At 45.1% G+C, this 14,610-nt stretch overlaps 1 protein-coding gene across 1 annotated transcript in view; it reads right to left on the bottom strand.

Annotated features, from left to right (window-relative positions):
• Positions 1–14,610, bottom strand: part of CTNNA1 (catenin alpha 1) — a 121,115-nt gene that overhangs the window by 75,719 nt on the left and 30,786 nt on the right. Inside the window, exon 7 of the mRNA XM_079319755.1 lies at positions 13,139–13,342. Within this exon, the coding sequence (XP_079175881.1) occupies positions 13,139–13,342 (204 nt within the window). The remainder of the gene's footprint in view (positions 1–13,138; positions 13,343–14,610) is intronic.

The following is a 14,610-nucleotide window of genomic DNA, read 5'->3' as shown; positions in this document are numbered from 1 at the left end:
TTGTAGCTTCTATCAAATTTTACATGTGTGCAAAAGGCTTTAAAAATAAAACTAAAACTGGAACAACACAGACCCCTGCAAAATTCAAAAGGAGAGAGCCAAGGCAGAATATGCCCTTTCCAAGAGGAAGGGAATGCATCATAAATCTGGGAATAAAGCCACCTAACTCCTGGCAAGACAGCCTGGAGAAACAGATAATAAAGCAAGCCTACCAATATGATCACAAGACATTCCCAGTTAGAATTAATGGATCCTTTATTCATTATTAGAAATATAAATAGGTTTCATTTGCAACAGATTTTAAAGTGTTTCCTGTAGAGGGGATTCAGCAGCCTTAACCTGCAATACAATACACCAATGGAAAAAGTAGGTTTGGAAGCAATAGGTATTAAAAACCAGGAATAGCAGGAAAAGCTGACTAATTGTCAAGAACACAAGCCTCAGCAGCAGCAAAAGAAACAGAATCTCCTCTACATCACAGAAACCCAGAATGGCTTGGGTTGGAAGGGACCTTACAGATCATCCAACTCCAACCCCCTGCCCTGGCAGGGACACCTCCCACTGTCCCAGGTGCTCCAAGCCCAATGTCCAGCCTGGCCTTGGGCACTGCCAGGAATCCAGGGGCAGCCACAGCTGCTCTGGGCACCTGTGCCAGCCCTGTCCAGCCAGGGAACAATTCCTGCAGGGAACAATATCCCATCCAGCTGTGCCATTCCCTGTGTCCTGTCCCTCTATTCCCTGTAAATCATCTCCATGTTTCCTGCACCTCCTTTCCTCCCAGCAGAGCTGCTCCATCCTCTGCCCATCCTGGAGCCTCCTCTGGCCTGGCTGCAGCAGCTCCAGCTCCTCCCTGTGCTGGGGCAGCTCTGCAGGTTCAGATCTGGGGAGTCAGGTGAAGTCCCTGAGAAGCCAAGAGGGCTCAGAAGCAGCCCTGGCTGCCCAGGAGGGGGATCCACTCAGACTAAGCCACCCTCATCCACCCAGAGCCACTGACTCACTGGGGCACTGGGGGGATTAAAAGCCCAGGAATGTGCTGTGCATGCCTTCATTTCTCACAGAGGCATCACCAAGCCACTATTTACTGAGCTAACTAATTAGGCAGCCACCCTTGCAGATAATAAGAATGCATTAAAGTACTTAAAATTCCAGTACAATCCTGACACATACGAAGTGGCTGCCCTTCTTCAAAAGAAAATGAAAGTCAAAGGAAATAAACCATTTAGGAACACTCAGCACATCTGAGGTGCAGAGGAAAGGTGGCATCACCTCAGCATCCAGGAAAGGAAAGGAAAACAAAGCTAAGTGATATGGGATGCTGAGGCATTTCACATTTTTATTGTATCAGCTTCTACTTCTAAAGAGATCATTAGATACCTAATTTGAATTAGCATTAGATAGATGATAAAGTAACAGCTATTCAAAACAAACAGAATTAACCCACAGAACTACAAAAACCAGCGCAGAAAACACAGGAGATTGAATGCACTTCAGCTGACAGTAATTTAAAAAACCAAGCTGGTAAATTCAGTTTTACCCCAATAAATAAGTTGTAAGTGAATCTACACTTCACTGCAGTGAAAGCACCCTTGCCTCCACACAGGCACTGCTCCAGGAGTGGGCAATAGAATCAAAGTCATAGAGCAAGTTAAAAAATGCAGAAAACAATCAATCCACTGAAAATAACACCAGGAACACTCCCAGGGGATAGAAGTGCCCTGTGTACTTCAGGAACTCTTTCTGAAACTACATCAAGTACAGCTGAGGATACCCATAACTTGGGGGCACAGAGGAAATAGATTCCATAGCACTACAAAACTGATAAAAATTTACAGAAAGTTTGGAGAATTCAGCATCTGCCACAAAAAAGTCAATTTTACATTCTCTGTGAAAAAGCCTTCATGAGAGCATACAGGGGGATGTGGAAGGAAGATTTGCATAATCACCCCCTTTTTCTGTCCACACACATTCCTGAAAGGCTCTCCACAGCTCCCACACTAGATCCCTGAGCACCTCACCCATGGGAGCAGCCCAGGTCAGCAGAGCTGGGACTGAGAGCAGTGGGGAAGAGCAGGAGCACACCTCAGCCCAGGCAAGTGAGCAGAACTGGGACTGAGAGCAGTGGGAAGCAGCAGGAGCACACCTCAGCCCAGCCAGGTGAGCAGAGCTGGGACTGAGAGCAGTGGGGAAGAGCAGGAGCACACCTCAGCCCAGCCAGGTGAGCAGAGCTGGGACTGAGAGCAGTGGGGAGCAGCAGGAGCACACCTCAGCCCAGCCAGGTGAGTCTGGGCACCAACTCCTCCTGGGGCTACCCAGAGACACACCTGCAGAGCCACCTTCACCAGAACATCAGCTCCTCCATGGCCTGGGGAAGACCCTGCCTTCCTCAAGGAAAGGCCCTGCAGGCAGGAACACAGCCCAATTGCAGGCCATTAGCTCCAGAGGGTCAGCTGCCCAGGCAGAAAGGCTTTCAGCTTCTTCCTCTTCAGTTATTTCTGCATTAACTTCCCTTTTTCTTGGCTTTTTTCAGTCCAGTGACCTCTAGAATTTGGATTCTTTGACTCCTGGAGAGATGCCCAAAAAACTCATTCTGCCTCTAAGGAAATTCACAATTTGGCATTTAAGGGGAACAGTATCAAGTGATATGGCTGCAGTCTTATTTTGTACTTGACATCAGAGCTCTCCAGTCACCTTCTTCCCCCAAAATGACTCAGAGTCCTCAAAGGAGACGGTCAAAGACACAGTAGGGAAGAGGAAGCCAGCCCCACACCTCACATTTCTCCCCACACAATCCAGAAGATGGAGGTGTGAGGGGGGTACACACACAAACCCTTTGAAAAGGGAGAAATGAGACTGAAGCCACAGATGCAGAAACCACCTGGGCAGTATCACACAGCCAGTTGCTCAACCTCTACACAAGCAGAATTAATTGCATTAATTCTGGGGTTTAGTCAAGAGGATCTGACTAAAAATAATACATACTTAAAAGCAGTGCACAGTATTGGGTTAAAAACCATGGGGACAGCATATAAATGCAGGGATCTGACTTGGGCACCACTGACATTCACAGCTGCAATTCATCTGCTGGGAAGCCTGAAAGGAAAACCATCCATCAATTTCCAACAGCAGATACAGGACAAAATGTGTGTGCTACAAACAAGTCCCAGGGTTATCTTCCTACTCAGCAAACAGGGCCTTTTTAAAGCATCACGTACCAATGTTGCAGGTAATTTCAGAGAAGAAAATGAACTCAAAAAAATAGCTCAAGTCTCAAGCACGTCATGAGATTTGTGTCTCAAAGAAATTGCTGAAGCATCTCCAGCATTACTTAAAATCTGTTTGTATTTTAATTTGGAGAGAAATCGTGCAACTCGATTCGTATATCAAGACAACATGTAAAGAAATTTAACAGTATCAGAATTATTTGAAGTCATGAATAGCTTAGGATAGTCAATGTTCCAACTCTCCCAAACTGCCCCTGTGTGCAGCCTCATGGCCAAATCTTCATCTGTCATCAGATTCAAAAAACTGCCTGCCACACTTGAAGGTGGGAACCTTATTCCACAATTCAAAGGCAACAAAAAGTTTTTTTTAAACAAATCTATCCTTTAAATACAAGGTCAAAATGAATTCACTAAGCCCCAGCAGGTGAAAGGCAAGGTAGCAGGATGCTCTGGAGCAGTCATGGCACACAGGGCTGACCCATCTGCACCCCACAATGCTCCTCATCTCTGTCCAGTCACTCCCCTCACACTTCCCTCTCAAGACACCACACCTACAAAGCTGAACCCATCCTAAACCAACAACCTTCTGTTTCCAGAGCCTTTTTCCCCCTCAGAGAAGTAGCAGGCTTCATTTCCCCTGATCACTCTGCAGGTTTCAGAAAGTAACTGATAACGTCAATTCACGTTATCATATTCAGCAAACCACAGCTGACAGCACCTCAGGCATATCAAAGAGATTCTGAGCTGAGAAGCAATTTTTTTCTTCTGGCCACATATGGCAGCAGTGGAGCACCCAATGAATGGCAGCAGCCTTGTTTCCTGACAGGCAGAGGTTAGCAGGAAGGCAGTGGAGTCGATGCTCCACGAGTGGCTGCACATCCCACAATATTTGCCTTCACTCTGACACACACAATAAAGAAAAATACTTCCATTTGTGGAAGGCAAAGGTAGTTGTGAAAGCCAGCACAGAACCATCTGGGTTTGTTTCTTCACTGCCTACTGCTAATTTTGCACATGCCCTGGTTTTCCCTCTGTGGCTCAATGCCAGTGCTTTTTTTAATTGGTGCTGAGAAAAATGCACCTTTTAGGCCACCTCTGCAAGGCAGCTCCTGGCCTGACAGCCTCTGGCTTTGCTGCTGTTATTGTAAGGAAACTACTCTTCTAGAATGCCTGTTCAGCAAAAATAATTTGTGAGTCTCCAAAGTCAATAAGTGTTTTCAGATAGCCTGAGCAGGTTTTTAGCCCTGCCACACATAAGTTGGATCTGCTGTTTCCCCTCCAACTCCCATCCCTCCTGCTAAAAGCCAGAAGGCAAAGTTCTCTCCTCTATTTCAACAGCTTTCCAAGATACAGCTTAAGCTTCATCCTTTTCTCAGACATGAGAAGGATTAAGTCACTCTTGTGCCTCTATTTAAATTCCAGAGCACTGCCACTATTTGGATAAGCCACAAATGCTAATTATTCTGTATTGATTCTGTTGACTTTCTGGGACAAAGGAGGTCTGAAGCTGCAGGACACATTAAGAGCATTACAGAACATCAGCTTTCTTACACAGGATAAAACAGGTTAAGCAAGAGCAGAGTCTGGATAATAAACATCACATCCAGGACAGAATACCAGGTTTCCATCAAGCCCTCTAATGCTTGCAGCAGGAGCTGTAAAGAGATGAAGAAATATTGGAAAGGAAAAAATGGAAGAGCACAACAGGTTTTGCATGTCATGGGAGCACTGGAAAGGGGATATGTGTGTACACAGACAGTGACTGCTCCCCTTCTCTCCAGTATCTCCTGAATCCCAGCCTGCAGATAGAACTTAATCCAGAGTTTGTAATAGATGAAGGCACAAGGAAAAGGAGAACTTGAGGACTTGAGATGCAAGTAGTGGCAATATAAGAACTGTGGTATTCCAGCTTTGCAATAATTCCATCATCTCTCTCCTCCAACGAGAGGAATTGAAAAGCCCAGTTGTGTGTGTAATACTTCTGCACACTGAGAGCATGATCCTGCTGGAGGCTAAAAGACTGTTTATCCACAGATCAGTAGTCACTGTGCAAACTTATATGCTCCAGTCCATCCATACTCCTCGAATTTGACTGAGTGACTACTCAAGTATCACCAAATGGAGTTGCATTAGGGGTGACTACATATTTGCTCTTCTGTAGGCAGATAAAGTTCAATTATTTCCTTATAAAACAGTAGAACTCAAATGAATTAAGCCATAAACCATAATGTTAAAGCAGAATACATGCACAGCATTAGAGTGTATTTATATAAAACCACTTGCAGCTCAAGGAAAGTAAAACACTGGAAGATGCCAATCTCCATATCACAAACAAGGATGTACACATTATTATTGCAGGTTTTCCCTGCACCAATGTTTATCTCATGCTGATCAAATAACATCTAAGAAAGGCATTTATAATGCATTATCAGAAGACTAGGATGTGTTAACACTGGAGATGGTAGCATGCATGACAAGAAAGGAAAGCACAGGTGTTTCACCAACACAAAACCAAAGGGTGAGGGAGGAAGGACGGAGCAGGTGGGATGGGAACCTTCACTGCCACTCCAAGTATGCACAGGAGTCAACTCCTGCTCAGAGCCAGCACCAGAGCTCAGCTCTGCTGCACAGCTGGCTGCAGTGAGCACTGAGAGTGAGGGCAGCCACCTTCCTCCTTTTACATACATTAAGAGTCTGTAACAAAAATGCTGCAAAGCATGGAAAGGCTGCAAGGGTGAGTGAGCTCTGCTGTACAAGGCAGTTCAGAACAAGTCCCAGCTGCTGTCAAATCTATTCAATTTAAGAGAGTTCTCCCTGGCAGCTCTGCACCAAACAAGCAGCAAAGGCTGAAAGCAGTGGCTGGAGCTCAGCAGTGATTTAAGACTTCAGGAGACTCCTGGGCTCCTACTGGAAGCAGACCTGAGGCATGAGTGCTGGGCTTTGCTGGGATTCTCTCAGGAGGCACTCAGTCAGCCATCTGCTTCTTTAAGAGTTGCATCTGCCCAGCACAAAAACTGTCCTGGGTCTGGAAAAGCATCCAGGACTTGCAAGTTGTGCCACCAGCATCAATGGCTACACTGGGCACACAGCTAGAGCCCAGATATGCTGCCCTCCCTCCCCTCTAGCACTGGGCACCCCAAGTTGTTTGGGGTCTCTAAACCAGCAATTCCACATCAACACTGGGATAAGCTCAGGGAAACCACTGGGGCTGACAGGGAAGACTCTGAAGAGCTTCAAAACCCAAAAATCACAAGTGTACAGAACTTCAGATGAGCTGGACTCTTAAGAACTTCATAAATTCATGAAATCCTTGTACTACTCCCTAAGAAACAAAAGGCACCAGAACATCTCCTGAAAATCCCACACTAAATCCCAAACCAGAATGGTGTGGGGAGAACACCTGGAAGCTTCATTCAGGAGCCCAAAAATGCCTGAGTGACACAGTGTGAAGTTCTCACCATCTTCATCTGGCTTCACTCCAATGATGCTGAAATATTTACTCGATGGCAGCCTGTAAGCATTAAACTTAAAACTGTTATCACTTCAGAAATGTTCTGTTTTTAAAAGCAGCATCTTTGTCAAAGCAATAATGTCTATGGAAATTAGGGCCCAGCATAACAGCACAGCTTTCTACTGAGCAGCAAAGTCCATGACAGGAAAACCCATCCAGGCTTTCAAACCACATCCATCAAGTCAGCATTCAGGCATCTTAAACTGACAAACAATATTAAAAAAGAAAGTGTAGATTATCTCAAGGCAGAATTTTTATCAGCATCTTTATCGTCAACACAGATCAGTGTGCCATTTTAATTCACATCTATTCCCTCAGAAACAGATGCTTTCATTAAAAGGGCTATGCAAGAGCCCTTTCAGTATATAGATACTTGCAATAAATGAATTGTACAGTCGTGTGAAAATTCACATGCTCCTTTCCAAGCTTGGATCCTTGATGGGAATACAAAGCTGTGGATCAACATTATTAATAGACAAATTCATCATGAAAACACATCTCCATTCTGTAAATTGCAAGTGTGTCAGAAGCAGAAATATCCTTTGCTGGTAGTTCTGAAGACAAATGACTTCTCCCAGCAGATATTGAATAGATAAGCCAGGCACTTTCCTGCCCAATCACTTCCAAGCATCAGAGATGCTCAGAGAAGCTCAGGAAAGAAAAGCAAAATAGTGCAATTAAGGTTGAGCAAACAGCACTTGTGTGGAGCATTACATTCCCCTAACTGCACTGAACACAGACACAAGGGTGCAAACTAAGCATTTAGCAAGTGATGGGTCCACTAGGCCCAAATCCAGCAGTGCTGGGCCCTTCTCAGGAGACCCTGAGGTCCAAACCACACTGGCCTGCAACAGTTCCTTGAGGCAGAGCAGGAGTACAGCCTGCGATCAACCACCTCCCTCACCTTCAAGCTGTGCACACCAGCACAGGTTAGGCTAAAACCTAACACAAAAGAAATACAACTCCCACCCCCAAGCAGCTCCTGCTGTGGTGCTCAAGCACTTGAGGCCAAAGAGAAGTTGGAAAGCAGGGCAAATAAAAAGCCATCCTGAAGTGATGTGTGCCTGGAATGCCTGCTCTGAACCAGCTCCCAATGGCTTTTCTCCATTTGCTGCCAAGCACCTCTAATGCAATCCAGACAGTCAAGGACACAGTCAGAATGTTAATATGAAAGCATTAAAATTCCCATTGAAATGGGACCTGTCAGGCTACTTTATGTAACATGATTTATCGTTTCCAAATGTAGTAACAAGGGATTTTATTGTACAAGAGCATGTGGTACACAATGGGGCTGCATTCCACACTCGCCAAACTACAACTCCTGACAATGTTTCTGCTGGTACATGGCTGAGTTACTGGTGTGTGCATCAAAGAGGAGCTGAATGCATTAGAAATTGATGGGGTACAGAATAGACCGAAAACGAGAGCTCTCTCACCTCCCTGTGCATGCTAAACACAGGCAGACACCTCTGACCACTGCTGGCTCATGCAAAGGAGCCCAGCTGTCCCCAGCCCTCTGGGCTCCTGCACCAGGCAGTAAAAAGTGACTGTCAAAAGCTTAAGGAAGCTTTTATTTCCAGTCTTACGTGTCAGTCAGATAACTGATGTCTTCTGCAAGTTGAGGGCACACTGAGAGCACACTGGAAAGCCCTGGTTACATTTCCAGGACACGGCTGTGCTTCCTGCCCTGCTAAACCCCAAACCCCTTCAAAGCCCAGCCTCAAAGGCACCAAATCCAGGCTTTGCCACGTGTGACACAGAGCTGCCAGCAAGGCAAGCTGCCCAAGTCCTGTGCTAATGACACCCAGAGGGTTACAGTACAGAGCACAGACCTGTCACAACTAAGTTGGTGGATTCCTGTGTCACTGACACATTTTCTTGCTTCTCAAATACAGAAATTGTTCAGCTGTCAGCCCACCGGGGATTTTTTAATGCATTTCAGTAGTTTAGCTATCCATGTAGTTTTCATTGGAAATATGTTAACTTTGAGGCAGAGCTGAGTCGCACAGCACAGAAAAGCAAAGATGTTGGCTGTACCTACAGCAGGAGAGGAATCTCACCAGCTGCCAGTGCAAAGGCAATACCAGGATAAACTGGTAACAGTGTCAAAAACCACAAAGCTTCATCATTTTACTTGGAGCAAACTGCAACAGGTCAACAGCACCCACACAAGATCATGCAGTTAGACAGAAAAGACTGTTCCCATTGTATTTTCTGGTATTTCTTACCAACTTCTTCATTGATTGCACTATTAATCTTGAGATCATTCAGTTCCATGCTTTGCTCTGCCCTCTTGCCCTGCCTAAGTCTGGAATCGATGTTCAATGAAACTCAAATATGCTTTGAAATTTATTAGTTTAATTAATAAAATACACACCAAGAGTGCCTGACTGCCACAGATCATACAGAGATCTGGGTCTTGCCATCTGTGAGTTATATTACAAACTGAGCTGCAACTGATGTGGTCTATTTGCTGCATTCCAGGCAGTTGATCCCAGAACCAAGATCTTGGACTATTCTGCTTTTACAAAGCTACTCAGAACCAATAATGAATTTAGGTCTTCCCCTTCCAGCTCTGCCATTCAGCACCAGCAGGAAGAATCAAGCTTACTCCAAGTCATAAAACCCAAACACAAATAGGCATCTGTGCTATTTCAATCCAAGAGGGATCTGCAATGCAAAGTTTAAAAAGGAAAACTATTTTCTGTTGGAACTGTGAGAAGTGAGCAAAAGCCATAATGGAAAACAGCTCTCCCCAGGAGAAATAGAAGAGTAGGGGGAAAAGCCAGAGAATCAGATGCTACAATTAAGGGATGAACAGTTGGGATTTCAAAGAACGTAGCTTATAAACCAAGAGGCTGGGTCAAGAAATGGCCAATAAAGTTCAGTGGTCACAGGTAATAAAAACCTATCTCACTTAACATCCACAGAAACACACTCCTGCCACTAGCTTAACTTCCCTTGCCATTTTCAAGAGCAGCTTGGTCAGAAGTGCCTAAGCTACAGACTGCCAGCATTGGGGGATTCTTGGGGTAAGACAAATGAAACAGACCCCTTGTTCCTGTCCTGCTTGCAGGATCCACTGCTGATCACAGTCTGACAGGATGCTGGCCTTGATGTAGAAGATTTAGTCTGACCAAGCTGCTCTTGAAAATGGCAAGAGAAGTCGTGCTAGATGAAAAAGGAAATCATACACACACCAATCTAAGAAAAAGGGGATTCAAACTTCTGTAACCAACTACAGAACAAGCAAATCTTGCCCTTCTTTTAAGGGCATAATCACAGGATTCATCACTGTGCCAGCAGATGCAGTGGGGGTCAAGAGATCCTACAATTCAGTTTATTGCCAAAAAGTGTTATTCAGCTAAAAACTTCTGCCACACTCCATAGCCTAGCTACAAATGCTTCCAGACTTACAGACCTTCAAGGACAAGCACAGAGAAACAGTTAAGCTCTGGGTCCAAAACACTAAACTTTGAGTTATAAACTGTCTAGAAAACAGTCTTGTTATTGCCAGAGGTCTGAAAGAAAGCCCAAAAGGTAGAGGAAGTCACAGCATTTAAAGTTAAAAAAGAAATTTGCCTCAAGATAGCCCTGTGCTTCAGCCTTTCCAGTGTATTCCTCATCCACTCTTCTCTGAATTTTTCAACTTGGCCAGTAAATACCTCTTACTCTAGCACTTGGATAGGATTTATGATGCACTGCAAGTGCTGTGCAATTAACAGATTTAATGCCCAATTCACTTCCTCCTTCAAAGGGACACTGGGGAAAAGCATCCCAGGAGCTGTGGGTATGTCATACATATACATGAAATGACATTTTCTCTGCCACTACTCTAAGTCAGCACATCCCTACTTTTCCTGCAGATGTATCAAACCATTTTCACTGTTTAGATTCTCAACTATTAGTCATTCTTCAGCTTAATCACAGAGGGGTTTACAGTATGGATTTTTACACACCATCCCACATTTTCACCATAATTTATCAATTGCTTTTTCCACTCCATTTCACTGAATTTCTAATCTCATTTCCCCAACTACACTGTCTACAATCATAACATAACAGTGACTTTAAAAAATGCAGTATGCTCCACTAATTTCACAATGTGTTAAAGGAGATAACAGAGGGAATACATTCTTTCCATCTCAGCATGATTGCTTTAACTTGCCCATCAGAGACAAAAGCCCATGGCTGAGGAGGAAGACAGGCTTTGCTGTGAGGGGAAGTCCAAGCTCTGCACTCTCACACTGCTATTGACCAACTCTCAATGAGACAAATGCCACCAACTCCTCCATGCAAGACTGAGCATTTCCCTTCTGCACATGTTTAATAATTACCCTTTGGTGCTGCTCCACCAAAGAATTGTGCTGACAGGGCTCCATCCAATCCAGCAGCACATTTGAGGGATTATTGCTGATGCTTCATAGCCTCATAAAACACCCTGCTCAAAGGAGTTCTGAGTGGCACAACTCTGTGCTTTGCTTCCCAGCTGCAGTCTGAAGTTCTACAAAATGTCAATGCTGAGCACAAGCTACTTTCACAAGCAATTAAGACAGACTACATGAATACCTAGCTCAGCCTGCAGGCTACATCACACTTGCCTTTCTGTTTTGTTCAATTACTTTGCCCTTCTCTTTGGTAAACAGAAATCCTTGTTTTCCTTTCTCTCTACCACATACTGCATCTGTTCTCCAAATTCTGCCACCCCACACATGGAAGCTCCTGGACCAGTTTTACTCTTTGCTGAAATCACTTTGGCCGAAAGATTTGGAGGTAAGGTGCCTAACACAGCAGTGTTCCTAAATAAGTGTTACTGTCTAAAAAAAAGGTCTCTGAACTCAGTTGCACCTCAAATCCAAAAGCATAAATAAGATCTCAAGTCCTCCCATTTAGATTTCTTCAGACAATTTAACTTGCCACAGTGCTACAAGCCACACAGTTTGCTTAAGCTGTTGCAATTTCTGCAACTTTATTTCTGAAATCAGCTTTAACAGTATTGAAGTTTAACAATTATATATAGTCTTGTCTCTTATCTTATGATACCCTGATCTCACCTCTCAACACAGCAAGTTTTCCAGCTTCAAACCCACTGGAACAAGAGCAAAGAGGCAATGGAGAAGAAGGAAGTCCAGCACTGCTCCATGATGCCTTCAAATGCAGGAGCTCATCCGCATGACATGACAGTCCAACCACAGAAACTCCCAGGCTTCAAACACTGTGTGCACATTCAGTGCCTAAACACTGGAAAAGAACTGCCCAGAGCCCAGTATTTACACCAAACTGCTCTCAGATTTTTTGCTACATATTTAACTTCATACATCACTTCTACTCAAACTGAGCAGCAACAATAATCAACTTGATTCTGACAATTCATGCTTTCAGCTGCAAAGATGACAGAGTTAAAGTTTCCAAGAGTCAACAGAAGTGAAACAGAACTTTTTGCATAAACCCAGTTACCTTATGTAAACCCAGGCTTGAATTTCTCTACAAAACAATGTCAACAGTCATAAAATAGAAATAGGAGCAGTGTCAAAGGGTTAACACTTCATGATGGTAGCACCTGTAGGGTTAACACTTTATGATGGTAACACTTGTTTGGAAGTATAGAGAACAGTTTTAAGGTAAGTATCACTGGTGATTTAAGTAGATTTCATCCCACATCATGAGAAATCCTTCAGGACCATTTGCTACTGTTCAAATCCAGTCTGGGACAGGACAAACCAGCTTTGAGGGCTTCAGTTCCATATTTTAGATGAGCCCATGGAGTTACAACCCAAAGTGCCCCAGCAGAGGAACACTCACATTACCCATGCACTGCAGTTTCAATCCCATAGAATTACACCCCAAATGCCCCAGCAGAGCAGCACTCACATTGCCCATGCACTGTCACCCCCTGCCCGCAGGCAGCACAGCACTCACACTACCCATGCACTGTCACCCCCTGCCCGCAGGCAGCACAGCACTCACACTGCCCATGCACTGTCACCCCCTGCCCGCAGGCAGCACAGCACTCACACTGCCCATGCACTGTCACCCCCTGCCCCCAGGCAGCACAGCACTCACACTGCCCATGCACTGTCACACCCCTGCCCGCAGGCAGCACAGCACTCACACTGCCCATGCACTGTCACACACCATGCTCAGCAGGCAGCACAGCACTCACACTGCCCATGCACTGTCACACACCATGCTCAGCAGGCAGCACAGCACTCACACTGCCCATGCACTGTCACCCCCTGCCCCCAGGCTGCACAGCACTCACACTGCCCATGCACTGTCACCCCCTGCCCCCAGGCTGCACAGCACTCACACTGCCCATGCACTGTCACCCCCTGCCCCCAGGCTGCACAGCACTCACACTACCCATGCACTGTCACCCCCTGCCCCCAGGCTGCACAGCACTCACGTTGCCCATGTACTCGGAGAGCAGGTCCTGCAGCGCCTGGCGCACGGCGTTGCACTCGGCCACGATGCGCTCGCGGCGGTCGTCGCGCGTGCAGGACGAGTCGGCCATGAGCGCGGCCCCGCTGATGATGCTCTCCAGCCGCTCCTCCAGCGACGGCCGGAACCGCTCCTCGCTGAACGTCGACGGGTCCACGATGATTTGTTTCTAGTGAGAGAAGAAGTTCTGCCAATCAGTCAACAGCCCAAGTGATGCTTCAGGATTTAGCTTTTATATTTGTTAAATGTTGTAGTGCTTTAGTGTATAACTCTCAAACTCTTTATAAAAATTTTTAGCTACTGTCTTCACATTTTGGTCGGACAAAACAATTCCTCTCAGGGCCTGAAACTCAAGGACACCTTACTGTCTCAGGCCCCAAGAGATGCCAAGAACAGGGAATTGGGTGGGGCAAACTTGGAGTAAATGACTTTATTACCTGAAGCTGTAAATGGAGAAAACCTATAATTGTAACTCCTGATATGCAAATGGAGCAAACTTATAATTGTCTGAAAATGTCATGACCATCGTCCATCTTGGGTGTAGCCTCTGGGAAGCTTTGACTGTCCAAGGTGCACCTATTGAAGGCCTTCAATAAATACCCACTTTATTCTCTTAATCTTGTCCAGCCTCTGTTCTAGGTATCCCCTCTAAGGCATCAAAGCAGTGCATTACCATTTAGCCATGCACACAACCAACACTCAGAGCAACCCCCTGATCAGGCATTAAGAGGTAAACGACACCATTGGGTCACTGAGGAGTATTTTCATGAGTAGTTTTGTAAAACTAAGAGGTTTCCCAGCAGATTATGTTGCTACTCATTTCTTGTGCTGCTTTGACAGCTAAACAAACCTTGGCCACAGGAAGCCTTGTTACATGAATGGCAAAAATCAAATGTGCCAGCAGAAATAAGGTTCAAAGTACAGGACTCGTCCTAATGACATGTCAGTTTGGATGGGCCTTCACTAGTTAACTTGTCAGATATAATTATCCCATCATGAACAAGAAAACAAACACCAAAATTAGCTCTATGTATTGTGATCTGTTGCCCTACTTTGTAGAATCTTTCTTCTCTTCAGGGTTAGGCAGGTAAACACAACTGAGTTCTCGAACTCACTCTCCAAGTGAAACATCAACATAGATGTTTCCAACCACACAGAAATCAATTTCCTTATGGCAGAAAATAACCATGGGTTTCTCTTGCCAGTGTTAGCAAGCACAGCTCATACCAAGAGGCTCAGGGCTGGAACAGCATCACTGATGTAGCTGCTCTCCAGGGGCCAACACCACCACCCATGGAAGCTCCCCAGGGAGAAGCTACACAGTATTTATCACCTTGAATACTTTCAGATGATTTGTTTAAACAGGTCTGTAATTTAATAAAGAACAATAATTTGGTGATTTCATGGTTTGGTGGTTTGTTTAGGGTTTGGTTGGGT

The sequence above is a fragment of the Erithacus rubecula genome, assembly GCF_903797595.1.
Source record: "Erithacus rubecula genome assembly, chromosome: 16".
In the NCBI taxonomy this organism is placed as follows: domain Eukaryota; kingdom Metazoa; phylum Chordata; class Aves; order Passeriformes; family Muscicapidae; genus Erithacus; species Erithacus rubecula.
Note: the sequence above shows the minus strand (reverse complement) of the source record. Positions and strands in the feature narration are given on the sequence as shown.